Raw genomic sequence first — 22,505 nt, 5'->3', positions numbered from 1 at the left:
CTTTTTAAAAATAAAAACAATATTTTGTTCACATTGCCTGTCAATTCATGATATTAATTAACTATTTTGTAATTTTCTTAATATAATTCCTTTTTACCCAAGTGTTGATGTAGTATTGGAAAATGATGATTTGACATCCAACTTTTCTGAAAATAACTAAAATTAAAAAATTTAATCGACTAACATTATGAATTTACTAAAAACAAGACCAGAAATGAAAATCATGTTAATTACCAAATCAAAAGTTTAAGTTCCCTTAAAAAAAAAAACAAAACAAAAAAAATGATTTATCAAAAGTACAAGTTCCCTTTAAAAAGTGACACTCAATGGTATTGCATTCAAGTCTCTGATCAGATGTCATTTTTTAAAATATATTTTGTAAACATAATCAAAATATCTCCTATTGATCACTACTCTCCCATGCATACACTAATCATGTAATATTCTAAATCTTATTTATCCTTAACTTATCCTTATATTATTTATCACATGTTTATCCTATCATGTATACCAAACTATGTCTTAATGCTTGTTTTATCATCTCAAATTATCAATCCTTCCTCCACAAAAGTATCAAAATCACAGGTTAATTATCTACATCAAAGAACTCTCAGGCCAAACTTTTGAGAGTGAGTATCATGTGAGACCATCTCACGGATCATAATCTGTGAGACGGGTCAACCCTACCCATATTCACAATAAAAAGTAATACTCTTAGCATAAAAAGTAATACTTTTTCATGGGTGACCCAAATAAGAGATCTGTCTCACAAATATTACCCGTGAGACCGTCTCACACAAGTTTTTACCAACTTTTGACAAATCATATCATAGAAACGACTGAAATAAATAAATAAAAAAATAATAATCTATCTTTATTTATGAACATCGAACAAACCAAGTGGATCGATCGGTTTGAACATAAACAAAATTGAACTCATAAATCCAAATCCGTATATATCCCCATCGCATGCCTTATCGTACGGTCATCCCTCTCAAGAACTGTGAACCCCATAATCCACCAGACAACCAACGATCCCCACCCATCGCCCAATGACAACTCGACAGCACATCCTTAAAAAGCCACCTGGTTTCCCCTCCCCGAAACAAGAGCGGTTTCCGGTTTCACATCCCATCAATCCACAACTGTACTTGCTTTACGAGACAACATTGTTGAATTACCCCATCGATGAACAAACCCCTCATTCTTTTTTCACTAAAGGGAAACAAAAAATATCGAGAAAGAAGTAATGAAAACCGAGCTGTTTCTTTTTTTGTTTTTTTACCGCGATTGATACATCTTAATCTCATTCTGTCGAGGTGAAAAAATACACGTTACATTTCAGGGTTTCCATTTGTAGGCCTTGTTTCTCCTAAATTATTGGGTTTGCTTGGTTCCAAGAAAGAGAGAAAATTTGGACAGAAAAATAATCAATGGGGAGAGGAAAAGTACAGATGAAGAGAATCGAGAACAAGATCAACAGACAGGTTACGTTCTCAAAGAGGAGAGGGGGTTTGCTGAAGAAAGCTCATGAGATCTCTGTTCTGTGTGACGCAGAAGTTGCTTTGATTGTTTTTTCCCATAAGGGAAAGCTCGTTGAGTATGCCACCGATTCTTGGTAAGTGTTCTACATACGCTTTCGATCACTTAAATCTTGTCTCTGAACTGATTTTGTGAAATTGATCTTATTTTGGAAATGGGATCTAAGGGTTCTTGTGGAAATTATCAGCTTTAGAACTAGGGCTTCTTTCTTCTTCTTTATTTATTATTTTTGTTTTGTGTGTTTTCAATGGGTTTATAGTCTTCTTCCAACTCAAATTTCAAGATTCGGGTAAAGTCCTTAACAAATCATCACAAATATGTATTTTCATAAAATTAGACTCCGAGTCTTTATTTTTTCCAAAAACACAGTCATTTCTTGTTTTATTCTCAACTTTTGGCCAAGAAAAGACCAAGATTTCCTTTTACATAGCATATAGGTATTCGTTTGTGTAAATATTTATGCAAGATTAGGTGAATAATCTCATCCAGTTTGGTTTCTATACAATCTGTTTTCCACTTCTTTTCAATTATTACACAGTAAAAAGCAAGATTTTAATTTTCAGAAAAGCTTTCCCGGCAGATAGCTTAATGAGCACTTGACAGATCATCTTATCCCGCTGACGTTTTATCCAGTGTATATGTACATAATCTATTCTATAATGCCCTTGCTTTCTGCTAACTGCAGACATCGCATATATTCATATATATATATATATATATATATATATATATATATATATATATATATTAAAAATAGATTATTCAGTAATTGACACGAGTTTTTCAAGATTGTTTTTATAATTTTTAGATCTTGGGACTTTTCAATAATATTGATATATCATTGATTAAAAGAGAAGCTAATTTGCAGAGAAAAAATAATAATAATTAGCTTTGTTATTGAAAGATTGTGAAGGAGAAGTCTGTTCGAATGATTATAGAAGCATACAACTTTTTATGTCATTTAATGTCATATGCTTGTATTTTTAAATAAGAAAATAGCAGATAAATATTAGTTTTTTCATTGCTGTGGTTGGGAAAATTCGTTCTGGTTGGTTGGCCTTTATAGATTTTTGGTACTCTTAGTCTTACTACAATAAATTATTTTTTTGCATATTTAGTTTGATATTTACTGAAATTCTAATGTTTGACAATGTGCATGTATTTCGACAAAAACAGACTAAATATGAAAAAAAAAAAAGCAAAACTTTATATAATTAACACCGAAATTTGACAACTATGACCAAAATAATATCTAATCTAATTTATTTTTGTCTTTTTTCAAGTTAAAAAAAATTCCATATGGTTGGATTAAGGGTGGCATTAGAAAACTACTTTCACTCCATATATTATGAGAAAAAAATTTAATAATAAATAAAGTATGGAAGTGATGTTTGATTTGGATTTCCATTTGACATTCTATCTCTAAGAAGTTTTAAAATAATTTTTATGAAACTTCGAAAAATGTTTGAATCGTGATTAGTTTAGCTTTTAGTACAAGTGAGATATTTTAAAATTGAAATTTGCTTTCAAGAGTAGGTCTTTTCTGAGACGGTCTCACGAATCTTTATCTGTGAGATGAGTCAACCTTATAGATATTCACAATAAAAAGTAATACTCTTGACATAAAAAGTAATAATTTTTCATGGATTACCTAAATAAGAAACTCTTTTCACAAAATAGGACCCGTGAGACCATCTCACATAAATTTTTGCCTACTTTTAGATATATGTTTTGAGAAGAGAGAGATTTAACTTTATTTTTTTTTGGAAGGAGATACATTTATTTTTAAAAGTATATAAACTGAAGTTGATTTTGGAGATAATAAATGTCCTATATTCAGCTTTTGAGCAGAGAATCTCCACTGAAAAATCAAATAAAGAATCCAAATAAATTTGAAGGAAAAATACACATCAGATTCAAACCCTTTTTTCATAGTGGATGGATATATATATAGTGCGTTATCAACTTTGTTGGCTTCATCAGACAAATTATTAAACACATATAATGATTATTTGACGAATTTAATTAACTAAGGAATAATAAATGCCTCCCATTAAAGAGAAATAAAAAGTGAGGAAAGCCTTCTGTTAATTTTAATAATATAACAAATTGTCTTAAAACCTCATAAATGCCAAATATAACATTTTTCTTAAGCTTATCCAACTTCTTATGACTTGTGCCTACACACTTTTTATGATAAGGATTTATGCATTGCTGGTTCGGGGGATTTGATGATAAATGATGTGTAATATAGTGATATGATAAATCGATATATATGTGTAACTTATCATTTCTAAAACTTGAAAAATACTTGGATGGAACAAGGATGAGTAAACATTTAGAATAGGTCTCTTGTGAGACGGTCTCACGAATTTTTGTCTGTGAGACGAGTCAACCCTACCGATATTCACAATAAAAAGTAATACTCTTAACATAAAAAGTAATACTTTTTCATTGATCGGATGACCCAAATAAAGACCTTTCTCATAAAATACGACCCTGTGAGACCGTCTCACACAAGTTTTTATCAAACATTTAATGTCTTACTTTTCCCACAAAATTTTCCACTAAGCCACTAATCCCATGATCACACCACAAAGCCCACTAAATTTTAACCAAATTGACTAAGCAATAACACATAAATTCAATATAGTTTGACTCATTTTTCAATATTCCAAACAAGATTGACTAGATAAATGCATGTGAGCTCGAAACTGTGCAGTACATATTTGCCACATTGCGTATAGTATATTGAAAATTATCTTATTGACGTTTATTCCAGGTAGTACTGAGTTCAAGTTGGTAGGAAAATTAATTACTCTTTAATTTCATTTTCATATGTGGCTTCAAGGGCAGCAGTTGATATGCATGCCATGTCCCCTATTCTGTGGCATGCATGACAACGTATGGATTCAAATACTCGTCCAAGAATCTTGCTTTGGATTCAAATACTCGTCCAAGAATCTTGCTTTAGTCATGCATGCCACAGAATAGGGAACATGGCATGTACTTAGTTGTATCAGCACATTGTGCCTCACAAGAAATCTGATGGATTTTGAACATACAAAAAACAGATATCTGATTGATTTGTTATATAGTGTTTTTGTTACCTATAACTAAATTATAAGTTTACTTCGGAAATATAAATATAATATTTGACACTCAAATTTAGAGACAACTGAATTTAACCAAAGCAATTAGCTGATTAGTTTCTTGGATGGCAGCATGGACAAGATCCTGGAGAGGTATGAAAGATACTCATTTGCGGAAAGACAACTAACTCCAAATGAGCCTCAGTCACCTGTAAGCCCTGAATTATGCATATATATATATATATATATATATATATATATATATATATATATATATATATATATATATATATATATGAGCATGAAAATTATTATTTCATTTAATTTATTTATTCTTAGGAATGAACATAACTGTTCTATTTTTTTTAAAACGTACACTTCATATATTTTCTTTTAAAATATTATGATTTTTATTACTAAATCACCCTAGGAATTTTTTGTATAACCTCTTTTAAAAAGTATCAATCTATATTTATTTGTTGAATATGAGTCCTTCACTAAAACAATTAAAGCACAATTAAACAACCAGAAACACGGAAACTGTTTTAAACAAATGAAAAACAAAATATTAAAATATATTACCGTGCTTATATTAAAAAATATCGCTAATGCACGTAATCTATGGTATATAATGGTTTTCTGGAATTACTTTTGAAATGCTCAGGCAAATTGGAGCCTCGAATACAGCAAACTGAAGGCTAGGATCGAGCTCTTGGAAAGAAATCACAGGTAAAATTACCTTATATTAGTTGAAGGGATTACGAAGAAAAAATGCAAGAGTATATATATATATATATATATATAAATGCATGCATGACATACTTATTTTACTTTATTTATTTTTGGTTCATGCTTCTTGGTCGAATATTTGAGTTAATTAATTTATTGAGCCAGACACTATGTTGGAGAAGATCTTGATTCAATGAGCCAGAAAGATCTTCAGAATCTGGAGCAACAGCTTGATACTTCCCTTAAGAGCATTCGAAACAGAAAAGTAAAATCTATCCGTTTAATCATATTTCGATTTGTTTTCACGTTTTCGATCTCTCTATTTTTGTACAAACAATCTCTAAGCCTGTGTCGTGCATGCTCTTTTCTAACAGAACCAGCTCTTGTATGATTCTATTTCTGAGCTGCAACGGAAGGTTAGGTCTTTTAATTAACCTAAAAGTTTGCTTTCTTTTTTTTTTACTAAATTTTCTCAGTGTGTGTGTCACTAAAATTTATGTTGCCACTTGTGAAGCATATTTTGAGTATATGCAGTATGTTTGGTCCACATAAATTTGATAATCTTGAATTTAAAAATTATTATATTTTTGGACAGGAGAAGGAAATACGAGAACAAAACAGCATCCTGACAAAAAAGGTGATTACTTATAAATGCCTTATATTGTCAGCAATTTTCAGGTTTATATTTGATTTTGACATTGTAGGACTGAATGCTTGACTAACACGTATCCGAAATTTAAAAAGTCACGAAACATATTTAAAAATTGTCTTTCTCAGATTTCACTCTACAGTTTCTAAAATTTCTCAATCTCAAATCTCTAGAAGAAATTTGAATGTTGTTGCAATCGATTTCGACTCCATTTTCACTGATAAGGATGAAGCAGTTATCGTAGTATTTCAAAAGATTGAAGCGCCTGGGCTTCGAAATTTCTTGGGGCTAGTTACTCAAAAAATATATTCATCAGAGCTCCTATCTATCTACGAGTCCAGCTCGGTATCTGATGATGGGAAGATTCAGATGAAGGTCAAATTTTTGATGAATAGTTTTTCAAGAATATGTTCCAACTATCAGCTGAAGGACTCTCAAGCTTTTTAGAAGTAGCTCTTCTGTTATCGAGGAGATGCAATCTCTACTCTCAGCTAGAGGGTAAATGATCAAAGTTTCAGATGCTAAGAGAGAACTGAAGCCAGAATATAAGTTGCTGGTGGATATTGCTGCCAAGGGAATCTGGGCCAAGGCTGGTTCTTTTGCCATAGTGATATTGAAAAAGTTTCAAGTGATTACAGCGATAGTCAAAGGAATCAAGATGAACTGGTCGTCAATTCTGCTCAACATCTTGAAGAACATGGTGCAATCAACGAAGAAGTTGAAGGGATTTGTGCCACAACTGAGCAAACTGATTGAGGAATCTAGAGTCCCTCTGGAATCAACCTCAAGAATTACAAAATTCAAGATATACAATGCCACAAATGTTCAGTCGAAGAAGGCTGGAGACAAGGAGGTAGCTATCAAACCCAAGAAAGCTGCCAAGTCCAAGGTAGCTGCTCATCCTAAGTCAAAGCAAAAATTGGTTTTGACAACCAGTGATTCCGAAAATACTCCATGTCCGAAGCTGATCAAGAAGCCACGGTCTTGAGACCACCAAGCCAGCTGCCGCTCCAGGAGCTCTACCTGAGCTTATATTACTTCCATCTGGAACTAAGGCATCAATCTCTGCAGTGCCCATCCAGTCAGTCCAACCAATTGCAGAGTTCAAACCAAGAACCGAGAAGACTTCTCTCAGAAGATAGTAACTGAATCGGGGGAAATTCTGAAGCTAACCGGGATTCCAGCTACTCTCACCGGAGTCATCCGCCCAACTATTTTCCCTCAGGCACAGCCAAAAGGCATGATAATTAGAGAAATAGTGGACACAAATGGTTCTGGATTAGATCTCCCTCACGCCATAATTGATCCGAAGGGTAAGGGAAAAATGATTGAGGAACCAAGGCCTCACAATTTCATCCAGACTTATATTGATCTTAAAATAGAACAAATTAGTGAATATGTTGAGTTGAATATGGAACACTTTGATGAATGGGTACAATTTAGAACTATAACCCTTGCCAGAAGCCGAAGAAGAAATCAGTTCTCAAGTGCTTCATCTAAATGGAGTTTGCAGTAATGAAGGTAGTAAAGCTACTTCAGTCACCCAGGCTACGGAAAGAAAGGCCTATTCTTCGATTTAATGAGAATTAAGAGGCTGATTAAAATAACTGCTGAACTGATTAAAAACTATGATCTAGTTTGACCAACTTGGTATGCCGTAATGGCAGTATTTCAGCAACTGGACTCATATCTCGTCACCCTCCAAGTCAAGGCCAAGAATTATGAGATGTGACATAAGCTGCACATTCCAGTTGACACATGCAGTCCAACTGAGGAGTTAATCACAACTGTTGCAGAGTCTGCCGCTGAACCAGCTGATGTAGAATCAATTCTGGAACCATTTGTCAAATAAACAACAGAGACTGATCTTCCATTAGTTTCTGAAACAGCTCAACCCTCCTACTCCATACCTTTAATCATTCTACCAGTTTCCGAACCAGCAGCTCAACTGGCCACATACACAGAAGAAGAGCTATATTTAGCCAATGTAGATGAGCCATTTTTATTAGTTGCTGAAGAAAAACAGCAGGAGCATAGGGAAGACCAAGCTGCTGATGAATATATTGTCGAACCAGTGGCTACGGAAGTCCATGCACCGGTACTGCAGCTGAGATACAAACTGAAGAAGTTCAATTGAGAACTGAACATATTACTACTGTTGAAGCAAAGCCAATAGTCTAGGAACCATCAGTTTTACCAGAACTGATCTCCACTAGCTTGGTGGTTCCTGAGACTTTCTTTGTTTCAGAAGCTTCTCACAAAACGATCTCTTCAAAGAAGACAGCTAATGCACCAAGCTGCTCACAAACTGCTTCTGACTTTATCTGTACAAGAAGAGGCAGTCAGTGAGGTAACGGAAGATGTTGGCCAAGATGCTAGCCCTGGACAGTTAGCAGTGGTGGATTTCAGTGAAAAGAAAGCCAAGGCTATTGCTGAAGATCTCTCCCCTGAACAACCACTTGCAACTGAGGTGATGTTGGACAGCATATTGTCGAATCTGACAGATCTTGGTTCAAACATCTCTTAAGTAAAGTCAACTCAACTGCTGCACATTTTAAGTCTGGATACTCTCAAGGAACATGCGATGAAGGACTTGAAGAAACTGACAAGAGGTGTCTGCCTTATTCTCGACTATTGAAAAATGAAAAGAAAGGTAGTCACAACTCCTAAAAAATTCACTTCCCAGGAAATACTCAGTCAAAGGATAATAGTCTGATACATCGTACCTCTGTTAGAAAAAGTCATCTACATGGACTAAAAGATGATGCAACGAATATTAATCATTTAATGAATTTAATGTGACCGTTGGAATCCAAAACTATGTATAGCTGATGAGTTCAGTTGAGAAAAAGGTCAACCATTCACGAAATACTACAACAAGAACAAATCATTCAGTTGTGATTCACTTTCGATTTTATTCTTTTTACAAATCACACAACCTAGCTCTTACTTAATTGATTTATTCGTAGCATTCAGGCTACTCATGCGACTTATTCAGTTATCAACCGACAAGAAAAGTTAAGAGTTTCAGTTTGACATTGTTTAAGTTGAACTGAAGTTGGTTATTACAGTTCATTGTAATCAATCAAAGTCTTTTAGTGAATTTCTATCCTTCAGATAGAAGGGGTGACGTAGGAGCAGTTGAAGTCTCTAAACTTTCATAAAACTCTATGTCTTCATCATTTTATTCATTCTGTTATTGCAATATCATAGCCACAATATTCAATCTATTATTCAGTTTGTTTCCGCACCACCATTTTAGTTAAATGATCGATATAGATATACAAGATTTCAGGATTAGTTCTTTATTCATTTTTGAAAAGATTTCAAAAGCCGAATTATTTATTCAACCCCTCTTTGTAAATACTTCACCCTTATTAACCGATCCTAACAGACATTAACAACACAATGGACTAAACAATCGGGTCTTATAAATTTCTTCCAGCTTGGGTTTGATTCGAATTAGTCTAGACTCAGGTTGCATTTGGATTGATAGATTTCAAATCTATTCAAATGTATTTTTGTTATTTTAGAGAAGCAAGACTATGAACTTTAAATCCACATTTTCATGTTTATATAGTTTTGTTGGCGTACCATTTTCTCGCATAAAAAACACGGTTGAAGTTTTAAAATTTTTGTTTTGATGTTCAAAACGTTCTTGGACATGGTATGTGAGACGACCGGGTCCAAATAAGGCGGGGTGATCGCTGGTGCCATATGGTTGCACGGACAATGAGCGAATCCTAGCATTTTTATAGGCGAAGAGAACATGGATCAACATATGCCACATCGGAATGAGAGGATTTCAAATCTGTTTAGGAATGAGACTATGCAGTTGATGAATGCTTAAAAGATTTGATATGTACTATTCATATCAAGAATGTGCATATTATTTTCTGGAGCTCATCACATAAGAATTCTAAAGTTAAGAGTGCTTGACTTGTGGTAATTTTGGGAAAGACTCATATTGGTACGTTGTGGACAGTCGTCGAATCTGAGGCGTTACAAGAACATCCGAGCATTTGCATGGACGAAGGGGTGGAGAATTAAAGTGAGGAGGAAGAGAGAAAAAGAAAATCCAAGGTTTGTTTTTCTTGTGTTGTATTATTTGTGTGTATGTATAATATCAACAATTTGATAACATATATAAATACAATATTTCAATCTTTCCAAGATTCTAACCTTATTATGATTCTATATATTTTTTATTTAAAATTCTCATATGGTATTTTCTATTCTTAAAATAACTTGACTCTTGATATATATAATATATATATATATATATTTATTATATATATATATATATATATATATATATATATATATATATATATATATATATATATATATATATATATATATATATATATATATATATATAAACTCATTGAATTCGACTATATCATTGAAAATACAGAATCCAATATTTTTGTGATCATCAAGGGTTCAAGGATGTAGCTATCCATGGGTTCATAACTTCATGTGATTCAGAGAAGCATTTGTTCTTATCCTGGCTCACCCTAATTAACTTCATTATATTCATCAATCCTTTGATCAAGAACGTTAGAACTGAAGTCTGATGGCATCATATATCAGATCGTGGTAAGAGCTTCTAGTAGTATCGCTCAATGATCCCCTAGGGATCACTGATAATATTTCTATTAACCTTAAGTTTTGGTTAGAATACAGTACGGTCCCTTCAACTCGTATATCCTAATTAAATTTGCAACCACTTGTATGTCGAGCGTTTCAAATGAATTTGATAGCTATGTGATGTATCTTTAAGCAATAATATTGATATCTTATTTGCAACCGAGGAAATACATTTCCAAAATGCACGTCTTATTCTAACAAAGATTTCTTACACTATGAAAACATCATATCAAATATTATATCTTCACCCACAGGTAAGAGGTGAATCTTCGACTACAATACATTGAATCTCACGTAATTTGAAATCACACCCAACCTCGTCACCTGATGACTTTCAATGGAGTCGGTAAATAGATCAAAATACATGCTAGTAAGTAGAACCTCCACATTGTTCCTATTAAAAGGACTAATGGTGTACAATCAAAACCACGATCTATTTCACTTGATAAGTGATAACCACTTGAAAAAACCAAGGGATGATTGTTCAGTGCATTATCTGTATGAATGGATATCTCCATGCCCTAGCCATTAAAACATGGTGTTACATCACATATGCTAGTCTCAAGCTCGAGCGAACTTTATCTTTATTTTAGGTGGCTGAATCGAGTAGAAACCAGATTAGAATATACAATGTGCTTCCGAATGAGTTTCATGATCTTATGTTGAGAAGCAGACATCATGGTACATATTGTATATTAAACAACTTTATCTACGCAGCTTACATGAGTATACAGATAAAGTAAATGCCATAATTGGATAAAATCATCAAATATTATTAAAATAAAGATTGTATTTACTAAAGAATCAATAAAGACCAAACCGCAAGTTAGCTCGCCGGGCACATACTCTAACAACCTCTCACTTACCATATAGCCAACTACCCATAGATCTCAAATTCATTGTTTCACAATGCTTATCAAACAATTGTCTTGGCAAAATCTTCTTCAGTGGATCATCAACATTATCTACAGAGGAAATCTCGCTACTGATATGTCCTCATCTTCCTACAATCTCCCAGATTATATGAAACTTGCTAATTATATGTTTGGATCGATGATGAGAAATTGTTTCCTTTCCTTGCACAACGACACTGTTTTGTCTCAATAGACAGGGACTTGATCAAATCCTTGACAAATGACACCCAACTCTTGAACGAAATTCATCATCCAAACAACTTCATTTGCTAAAACTGCTGCAACTATATATTCGGCCTCAGTGGTTGAATCTGTTCTCGTGTCTTGATTGGAACTCGTCCAAGAGACAACACTTCCCATGAGTTTGAATACAAATCCAGATGTTGATTCCAAATCATCCACATCTGATTGAAATTTAGAATCAGTATAACCTTCAAATTTTATTATCCACTCTCGTAAACCATGAACAAATTCTTAGTTATTCTTAAATACTTAATAAGAATATCCTTACGGATTTCCATTGCAATGGACCAGGACTGATATATACTTCAACACTCAGTACAAAGGCAATATCTGGTCGATTAGATACCATCCATAATAGTGGCAATGACAGACACATATGTGATGCGTCTCATAGTTTCTGTCTGAGTCTTAGGGCACATAGATTTAGATAAAGTCACACCATGACACATTGGGAGATATCATCTCTTGGAAATCTTTATAGAGAATCTTCTTAATATATTATCGATATAAGTGGATTGGGTGAGCCTTATCATCTTTTTTTTTATCTATTACTATAGATCTTTATTCCTTATACATAAGATGTTTCACTCATATCATTCATGGAGAATTTACTCGCTAACCATACTTTAGTTGATTGCAACATCCTACATCATTCCCAGTGAGTAGTATGACATCAACATAGAATATTAAAAATGTAACTGCACTCTCAATAACTTTCATGTATACACAAAGTTAATTAAGATTCATAACAAAATCAAACTCTTTGATAGTATTATCAAATATAAAGTTCCAACTCCTTGATTCATGTTTGAGTCTATAGATGGATCTCTGAAGTTTGCATAGTTTTTGTTCACTTCATATTGATGTGAATCCTTCAGGTTTAAACATGTAAATTTCTTCCTTAATTTCACCATTAAAGAATGATGTATTCACATTCATATTGTTATGGCTAGTAATATTCTAATGAACTTGAACATCCTCGATGTCTTTGAATATATCCTTGTGCTACGAATCTTGCATTGAAGAACATTATCTTACCATCCATGCCAAGCTTTCTTTTGTAAATCCATTTTGACATACCATTCAACCGAGGTGTGGTAGCTAGGGTTCATTGTGAGATAATCTCATTTTTCTTAAGGTAGTCTTGAAATTTAGTACTTAAGTATTCTCCAACTCGATCAGATTAAGCTTTCTAATACTCTTTCCTAATTGTTTCTCTACTTCAACTTTGAATTATTTGAACTTTTCAAATGCTTCAGACTTGTATTTCATCAAGTACACGTACATACATATACCTCAAAAAGTCATCAATAAAGGTAATGACGTAAGAATGCCCATGTTTTGCGCCAACACTCGGTGAACCACACACATCAGTATTGATCAAATCCAATTGAAAATGTTCATGTTCCATGTATTAAGAGAGTTTATCTTTGGTCATCTTTCCTTTCAAACAAGGTTCACATGTATTAAGAGAGTTTATGTCTGATAAGTAAAACATGTCATCTCCCACTAGTTTGTCCAATCTTCTTTGAGAAATATGCCATAGCCTAGCATACCATAAGTGTGCTTGATTTAGACTATCTTTTTTTTTTATTTGTTCTTAAAAATTTTCAGACGTTAAATTATCATTTCCGAAACATTGATGTCCCATATAATTTCTCATGTTTGTACTTCTTGAAGTGAAATAAACATGTTCCGACTTATCGGGCATTGTGGGTCTTTTAAGTATTTTTGAGATCACGCTTCTTATTGCACTTGTATTTCTTTAAAGGTGCATAACTATTCTTTCCCTTATTTTGAAACGTCTTTTTCGTTCCAAACAAAGAAACTGTCAAACAAGGAATGAGTGATAAATAGACGACGTCGTCATGGAACTCATTGAGAATCATCGATTCCGGGCCCATTACTATCTTAGTAAGCCCAATAATGTGTTGCTCATGGGCTGATGTCATATCTTGCACGCATGTAGTCACGTGCTTCTTGAAATTAGTGTGCATAACAGTACGAGTTTCAGCACCGTAAAATTTTTGTACGTGCATTCGAATGTTAGCAACATTCATTATTTCATCAAATTGTCTCTACAGTTCATTTGACATAGAAACAAACATATTACACGTTAGCTTGCATACTATGGTCTCACCATCATATATGTTTTGCCAATTCAGCAAGACTGGTATTAGTGTGTATGCCATTTTTATCTGAATTCAGAATAATTTTTCTTAGCCAATCTTGAAAATTAGGGTTCAGTTAGCTTGTTTTAATCGAGAATAACATAAATGGTTTACATGACGAAATCATAAATATACTGAATATGAAACAAATAATCATTGCCGACAATTTTAAATATTTTATATGGCATGAAATATGGACTACTATATTTATGAATTGTTTCCCACTATTTTGACATTTTCATCACCCTAGAAAATTCAATTTTTCTAGGGAGTACGCAAGACCCAGTTGCTAAATTTTGATCCCAAATAAAATCATTCAATCTTAATTTCCAAAAGGTAGAGTCCAATTGCAACCCTTGCAACCATCTCGTATTTTGCCTCACGTTTGATAAAAACCCAATAATATGATGTCATTTTCTTCACGTGTCGAGCTCACTTCATCAATGTTGAACCTTAGTGGACAGTCCCCGATAATATGATCTGAAGTCATGAGAGTTCCACATAGTTTACATCAAGTATGTCAGTGGAAGTCACAAATTTCCGGCATCAATGGCTCCTCAATAATATGAGTCACACACTGGCAGCGATTAATGTTTATCATGAAACCACATTTAATGGAAGGTAAGAAAATTTAAGCTATGTTTAGTTTTTCTTTTATTGGCTTGATATATATTCTGAGTCTTATCCGAAATGAAGGATTTAATTTTGAAAATTTTTCTCATCATAACTTTTAAAATCTTTTGCCCTGTTTGTTTGTATATTTGTCGTATTCATGCAAATCTTGCTATATTAATAATAACATATACACTAATTATTTTTAATATATCACACATGTATTACAAATAATAAATGATTATTGATAAAAGAGTTAATTTATGCATATGAGCCAAATATGGATTCAACTCCAAAATCTAGGTAATACAGAAATGCAAATGCAATATTTTATTAGCTTTCAATATTTTACATGTCATCAATCTTAAAAACTCTTGAGGATATAGGCCATCATCTTCAAATCTCGATCTCCTCCTAAGTCTAATATTTATATTAAATTTTCTATAGCATAATGAGATATAAATTTAAAGTGTAAAAACGGGCCATAAACCATGTTCACTTTAAATAATTATCATATAATTAAAAATACAAGATGTAAAAATATCCTAACACGCAGCTAACAAATCGTCACGGCTCTCGATCATATATCTACCATAAATAACACACACACACACACACACACACACAGATATATATATATATATATATATATATATATATATATATATATATATATATATATATATATATAAGTCATAATATAACATATTATCAATAAATCATATATCTCATAAATTTATAACTAACCACCATAATTTGAAAAAAATAACAAATTAAAGAGACACTTTAATTTTGTTTTTATTAATTTATTAATAATTTCTTGTAAAACTACCTTTTACCAAAAATAAATAAATACAATTATAATTATTTCACAAGAAATATCCTTGATTTTATCAAAAATGATTTCAATGGTAAATTTTATCAAAATTTTCATAAAAGATCAATTTGACCGATAATTTTTCAAAAATTAGAAAATCACATTTGGACCCAATACGATATCGATCCCTTGGGCTAGGGATCGTCGAGTTCAACTCGTGCAGCCCTAACCCTCACGCCACCCGGTGCTCGAACTCGTCGGGCAACAGCGCAGGATGTCTGCGCAGACCTTGCTTGTGCCAATATATATATATATATATTTTTTGAAAATATGCATTGACCGTGAAGCCCTCAGTGTTGTACTACCCGTAAAAAGGGTAGCGCTCCCACCGAGCAGTCGTTGCCCCATGCATGCTGCCCAAACTATTCCGAGCAAAGCGTGTGAAATTATTATTTTTTAATTTCTGAAAACGATTTTTATGGCTCTGTGATTTTTTGGAAATTCTTATGCGGTTAGAAATAATTATATTTAACATAATTTAAAGAATAAACAATAGAAAATATATGATTGAGAAATCTAGGCTATGACATCAATGTTGGCGTACCATTTTATTGAAACAGACGCGACAGAAGTTTAAATTTTTTTTGACGTTCATAATATTTTTGGACGCACATTCATAGGGTATTTAGTTTAATTTATTTTTGCATATTTAACCCTAGCCTCAACTATCCCGATGTCTAAGCGGTAAGTGCTCTAGTTTTAAAATCTCTACGAACTTTCTTCAACTTTTTGATCAAATTAACGATCAGCAACTTTGTTCCTCTCCTAAATTGTACTAAAAAAAACTAGGAGAAATTTGTGTGATATCAACAATGTCCATGGCCAATTCTTGTTTTGATTCCCAATCAAAACTGACCAAGTCTTGCTTTTTGATTCTTCATCAAGAATGGCCGAAACATATTTTGATATTTTTCAAAAAATTTGGCCTAGAATTTACTTTCCTTATTCCAAATTTGCCGAAAGGTTTTTTCAATCTAAAATTGCCAAATCATATTTTATTCTTCATCAAGAACGGCCGAGCATTTGCATGGATGAAGGGGCCGAAAATTAAGTGAGGAGGAAGAGAGAAGAAGAAAATCCGATGCTTGATTTTCTTGTGTTGTATTATTTGTGCGTATTTATATTATCTACTATTTGACAATATATATACATACAATATTTCAATTCCATCAAAATTCTAACCCTATCAAGATTATATTTTTATTATTTAAATTTATAATACATGTCAAATTTTGATAATGTATAATATATATTTATATCTTTATATATATATACATATATATGTATGTAGACATATATAATTAAATAACTATTATTTAATTACTTGATCAACTTTTAATTAATTCTAGACACCTCTAAAATCTTTCATTAGAATATTGTATTTAGTAGTCACCACTACTAATTTATTATTTAATTAGTATGTTATAAATCCACTAAATATATAATTATGAACTTTGTATAACTCTGATTGACGGTCAGACATCGTCGATGTATCAAAGATACAAATCTTGTTCGTATAATGAAAAATGCAAATTTTGAAGACCAATGTTCCATTTATGTCAGCTTCTAGTTTTGTGAACTCTTCAATAAAACAGAGAGTTTCTCCCGCATCGCTTAATTTGCAGCTAAACTAAATTCCACAAATTCCAATACATGGAATCCATTTATGAATTATTTTATAAGCAATCTTTTTATTTTCATCAAATTAAGTCATCAAATTCAACTCCTTGAATTCGACTATCTCAATAAGAACACATAATCCAATAATTATGTCTCTCATTGGTATCTGGATGCAATTAGCCGTGTGTTCGCTATTTCATGTTATTCAGAACAACATTTATTTTTATTCGAGCTCACCTTAATTAGTCTCATTTTTTTTCATCAATTCATTGATGAAAAACGTCAGAACTCAAGTTTGATTTCGTCTATCAGATCCTAGTAATTACGCCTAGTAGCATCGCCTCATAATCCTATAGGTATCATTGATAGTGCCTACAATAACCTTAAGTTATAATTAGCGCACACTACGATCCGTTCACCTGCAGGTGAAAACGGTGAATCTCTGAGTACATTGCGTTGACTCCTATGTAATTTGAAATTACACCCAATCTTGTCACTTGATGACCCTCAATAGAGTCTGTAAAAGGATTAAAATACATGCTAGTACGTAGAGCCTTCACGTTGCTCCAACCATTCTCCATATACCTACTCCATTTTGAAGTAATGAATAGTGATTCTCCAAAAATGGAGAATCTCAACTCCATCTCCATATATTTTGGAGAATGACATTATTTACGAAAATTCCATTCTCCAAAATTGCAAATACACCCTTTAATTTTTTTTTATTAATTTTATATATTTAAATGTTTATTTCAATACTTTTACTAAATTTTAATGATTTTTTGGTATTATTTAATTTATTTCAAGTTTTCTCATTTTTTATTATTTATTTATTTATTGTAATTGAATTATTTTGATGAAAAAAACAAATGAAAATAATAATTAAATAAGATTGTGAAAGGATACATTACATGTTTTTTTTCAACACAAATCGAGTTAGTTAACTTGAGATAAATTAAACATGCATACAGATTAAAACATATAAAATAGACGATCATACAACAAACCAACAACTTAAAACAAACACTCACAAGCAATGCACATTGATATATTTTTATTCCACTGCAATGATGACTAAACACTAGTACTCTCCTAGATCGGACCCGGATGGAGAAGTTCCGCCGAAGAACTGGCCAAACAGATTAGAAGATCCGTCGGCTCCATCACCTTTTGCTTCTCTTTTTTGCCAAATGTTTTGTTGTTCTTTGAGCAAGAATGCACGGAATGATTCAACAACAGACATAGGGTTCATCCGTAATATTTTATTTTCTTCTTTCCAAGCCAATAGAGCGTTCCTTTCTTTCTGAACATCAATGAGTTGTTGTCGATGGATCTCGGCATTCTCCATTGCAGTCATCATTTTCTCACTGCATTTGGCCATGGTGGAAATATCGTTTGAGTAATCTTCAGTGGCTTTTCTTTTGGCTTTTGCTTTTTTTATGCTGATTGGTCGCTGAGTACTCCCTGATGGGCTATCTTCATCTAGGTTTACATCAAACCCAGATAGTCCCAGAAAATCTGGTGTTGGGGATTCTGTGTTGGGTGAGTAGTCAGACTGGGAGGAGTTCATACGGTTTGATATGAAACCATGTAAGGTAGCGTTGGATGACCTAAACTTCTCCTGGTCTTTTAGTAAAGACCAAACATGATCCAATCTCCATGTTGACCCAGATTGCTTAAATAATTCTTTGGCTTCATCAAGCTTTAAAAACGTGTTAGTTGTATGTTATTTACACACTAAAAATTAAAATATTTAAAGAATATTTGAACATTTGTACTCACAATGTCTTTCTCCGATGCACCACTTTGGTGTCTAAGTTCCACTTGACGAATACATCCACTAAAACTTTGGACAACCCTACTTATGTTGGACCATCGACATTGAAGGGCCCTCATAGTACGATGCTCTGTTGACGGACTAGTGAGTTGCTCGTTGTAACTGGCTGCCACTCGAGACCACAAGCTATCATTTGACTAGTTTATGCCAATAATAGGATTTTGGGAGATGTCAAGATAAATTTTCACAAGAAGTTTGTCCTCCTCAATTGAGAAACCAGGACCACGTCGAGATGAATTCATTATGCTTGGAGAGAATGAATTAGTGATGGAAGAGTATTTTATAGAAGGATAGATGTTAGTGGGATAATGGGTAGTGTGGATGTCATTCAAAGGCTTTAGTGGGTAGTAATGGGATAGTGGGATGGTAGGATGTGACAATTCGATAGTGGGATGGTGGGAGTGGGATAGTGGGATGTGACAATTCGATAGTGGGATAGTGGGAGTGGGAGTGGGAGTGGGAGTGGGATAGTGGGATGTGACAATTCGATTGTGGGATAGTGGGAGTGGGATGTGTCAATTCGATAGTGGGATAGTGGGAGTGAGATGTGACATTTCGATAGTGGGATAATGGGAGTGGGATAGTGGGATGTGACAATTCGATAGTGGGATAGTGGGATGTACCCTTATTTTTGGGATAGTAGGATGCGACACTGACAGTATTTAAGACTAGTAAATGGTGATAGAACTGTTATCTCACCATTTTGTAATCCAACTCAATATGAATTTTCATGAGAGAGGTCCTTCAAATTTTTCTTTCCTTGCATCATCGTCCTCATCTGACGGAGACGAGGAGTCCGATACCATGATAAACAATGAGCTTCAACTCATTGACCAGCATCAACAAATGTTGTCTTTCCAATTTACAAGCAATGCTACTCCCATCTCCACTTACTTCCAAAAACTAGATAACACGCACCATGGAGGATCAATTCATGGCCATGCGGTGATTAATCGAGATAGAGCGGCCGCTGAGCAACGCTTATACAATGATTATTTTTCTGATTCTCCAATGTATGGAGAGGCAATGTTCAAGAGACGTTTTCGAATGTCACGTCGCCTATTCCTACATATTATGACATCCATTCAAGAGCAGGACAATTACTTCGTACAGAAAGCGGATGTGTTAGGTCGGCCTGGGTTGACACCATACCAAAAGATAACTGCTGCAATGCGGATATTGGCATACGGTGTGGGGGCAGATGCGACAGATGAGTATATTAAAATCGGAGAGTCCACTGCGATTGAAAGTGTAAAGAGATTTTGTCGAGCAACGATAGAGGTGTTTGGCGACTTGTATCTTCGCTCTCCTAACGCCGAGGACATTGAAAGACTTCTCCATATTGGAAAACAACGTGGATTTCCGGGAATGCTTGGAAGCCTCGATTGTATGCATTGGAGGTGGAAAAACTGTCCAACGGCTTGGGCAGGACAATATACTGGTCGGAGTGGAAGACCAACAATCATTTTGGAGGCTGTAGCTGATTACGACATATGGATATGGCATGCATACTTTGGTTTGCCAGGTTCGAACAACGACATTAATGTGTTGTCAAAATCACATCTCTTTGCTAATCTAGCCAATGGAGTAGCTCCTCCTGCTAATTATATCATACAAGGAAAAAAATACAACATGGGATACTATCTAGCTGATGGTATATATCCAAAGTGGGTCACTAGTTCAAACAATTCACAATCCACAAGGTCCAAAGAAGAAATACTTTGCAGCACGACAAGAGAGTTGTAGAAAAGATGTGGAACGAGCATTTGGTCTATTGCAATCAAAATGGGCGATAATCACTGGCCCTGCACGATTCTGGAGCAAACATGTGTTGAATGATATAATGACAACGTGCATTATACTGCATAATATGATTATTGAAGATGAGCGGGATGAACAGATGCCAATCACATATTATCGCGAAGCACCCATCCCAGAAGTTGAAATGGTGCGTGATGAACACGTCCGATTCCAAGAGTTTCTTGCACGTCATCGTCAAATCAAAGACAAATCGGCTCACTATGCACTCCGAGATGCTCTTATTGACCATTTGTGGGAGGAATACTCTAATTCAGAACATTAGTCTTTAAATCATGTGTAGTTTATAATTATATCGATCTATGTATGTGTTTTAATGTTGTATGCGGCTTGAAATTTGATGTCAAAGTAAATGAATTATGTTTTAGAAAAATGAGTCACATTTAATTTAATTTGTTTAATATCATATTACATAATTACTATTTTTATATTAAATAATTTGGAATAAAAAATATAAAAAATAAAGAATTTATAAAATTTAGAGAATATGGGTTGGAGAAGATTTTTTAAATAGAGAATGCAATACTCCATTTTGGAGTATAGATAGAGAATGAAAAAATGGAGAATAGGGTTGGAGATGCCCTAATGAGTTTCATTATCTTACATTGAGGGCATACCTCATGGTACATATTGTATATTCAAGAATTTTATCTTCAGCTTGTAAGTGTATAGAGATAAGGTAAATGTCATAATTGGATAAAACTATAAAATATTATTAAGATAAAGATTATTTTTACGTAAGAGTTTAATAAAGTCTAAGCCACAAGTTGGCTCGCTTAATGGTGTAATTTGAAACATATTTTACATTGTGTGACTAATGTGCAAATATATAATACATGAATTTAAGATCTGATATATTTTTTCATTATTTATAATAAAATTATAATCGAAATATATTAATTTTAAATCCATCGTATAACTGCACCCTCAATATAAATGCGAAAATCAGTCTTAATCAAAATGTTTGCAACATCACATATTTCATAACAGCGCCCCCTTTCACCTAGACTGAAACATGTATTGTTCCATGAATTTCAAAAAGATCAAGGACAAGGGGAAGGAAATGGTACAACCGATGCAATGGGAGCGGCAATACGACCCTACTGCACCACCACCACAACCACCACCACCACCATTTTTAATGGCTCAACAACTTCCTTGTTTAAACATCAGGTGAGTACTTCTATTCTCTCGTATATTATATGTTTATAGAAAATGATTCCAAATGATCCATTGCTTTGGCATGACACCAATTAGTGAGATAATATACAAAGACCAAATGTTTGGAAATGGTAAGTGTAACCTACTTCACGTTGCTTATTTGGTCGCAGAGATGCGTTCGAAGGAGAAGCTGCAGAGGCTAGAACGAATGAGCTAGACCTCACTCTCGATTCGCTCTATTCGTGCCATCTTGGATGCTTTGCTTCCTGAAATCACTGTCTATTAAATCTAGGAGATAATGCTTCGTCTCTGAGTGCTAGAGCACAATGTTATAAACATTATCGTCTCTGAGTGCTAGAGCACAATGTTATAAGTGTTCATGATCTTCTAGTCCAAAGCGTATAATCTCGAAAAATATTTAGTCATTCCATGCATGAGTAACTCATATGATTGTAATTATGGAGTCTTGAACTATTCTAGTAACAGACGAACAACTCATGGGAAATGGTAATGTAATGTTTTATATCTCTGCGCGATCTGTAACGTTAATATTCGTTCGTATCATACCATGTATGCGTGAATTTATT

At 33.6% G+C, this 22,505-nt stretch overlaps 2 protein-coding genes across 2 annotated transcripts; both read left to right on the top strand.

The window, feature by feature from the left end:
* The first annotated feature begins 1,227 nt into the window (after positions 1 to 1,227).
* On the top strand, positions 1,228 to 22,253 carry LOC140808368 (agamous-like MADS-box protein AP1). Its single transcript, XM_073165470.1, has 8 exons — positions 1,228 to 1,618; positions 4,767 to 4,845; positions 5,299 to 5,363; positions 5,529 to 5,628; positions 5,738 to 5,779; positions 5,959 to 6,000; positions 21,800 to 21,930; positions 22,089 to 22,253. Exons 1-8 carry the CDS (start codon positions 1,434 to 1,436, stop codon positions 22,186 to 22,188), a joined length of 744 nt encoding a protein of 247 aa, XP_073021571.1. The 5' UTR covers positions 1,228 to 1,433; the 3' UTR covers positions 22,189 to 22,253.
* Positions 19,309 to 21,272, top strand: LOC140808367 (uncharacterized). Its single transcript, XM_073165469.1, has 2 exons — positions 19,309 to 19,348; positions 19,502 to 21,272. Exon 2 carries the CDS (start codon positions 19,615 to 19,617, stop codon positions 20,683 to 20,685), a length of 1,071 nt encoding a protein of 356 aa, XP_073021570.1. The 5' UTR covers positions 19,309 to 19,348; positions 19,502 to 19,614; the 3' UTR covers positions 20,686 to 21,272.
* Positions 22,254 to 22,505: the final 252 nt, after the last annotated feature.

Source organism: Primulina eburnea, chromosome 12 (assembly GCF_022965805.1).
Source record: "Primulina eburnea isolate SZY01 chromosome 12, ASM2296580v1, whole genome shotgun sequence".
NCBI lineage: Eukaryota > Viridiplantae > Streptophyta > Magnoliopsida > Lamiales > Gesneriaceae > Primulina > Primulina eburnea.
This window is presented reverse-complemented; position numbering and strand designations above follow the sequence as displayed.

Coding starts and splice junctions, on each gene's coding strand:
- LOC140808368 (XM_073165470.1), top strand. CDS start 1,434: ATGGGGAGAGGAAAAGTACAGATGAAGAGAATCGAGAACAAGATCAAC. Junction 4,846..5,298: donor CAAATGAGCCTCAGTCACCT/GTAAGCCCTGAA, acceptor TGAAATGCTCAG/GCAAATTGGAGCCTCGAATA. Junction 5,629..5,737: donor AGAGCATTCGAAACAGAAAA/GTAAAATCTATC, acceptor CTTTTCTAACAG/AACCAGCTCTTGTATGATTC.
- LOC140808367 (XM_073165469.1), top strand. CDS start 19,615: ATGGTGATAGAACTGTTATCTCACCATTTTGTAATCCAACTCAATATG.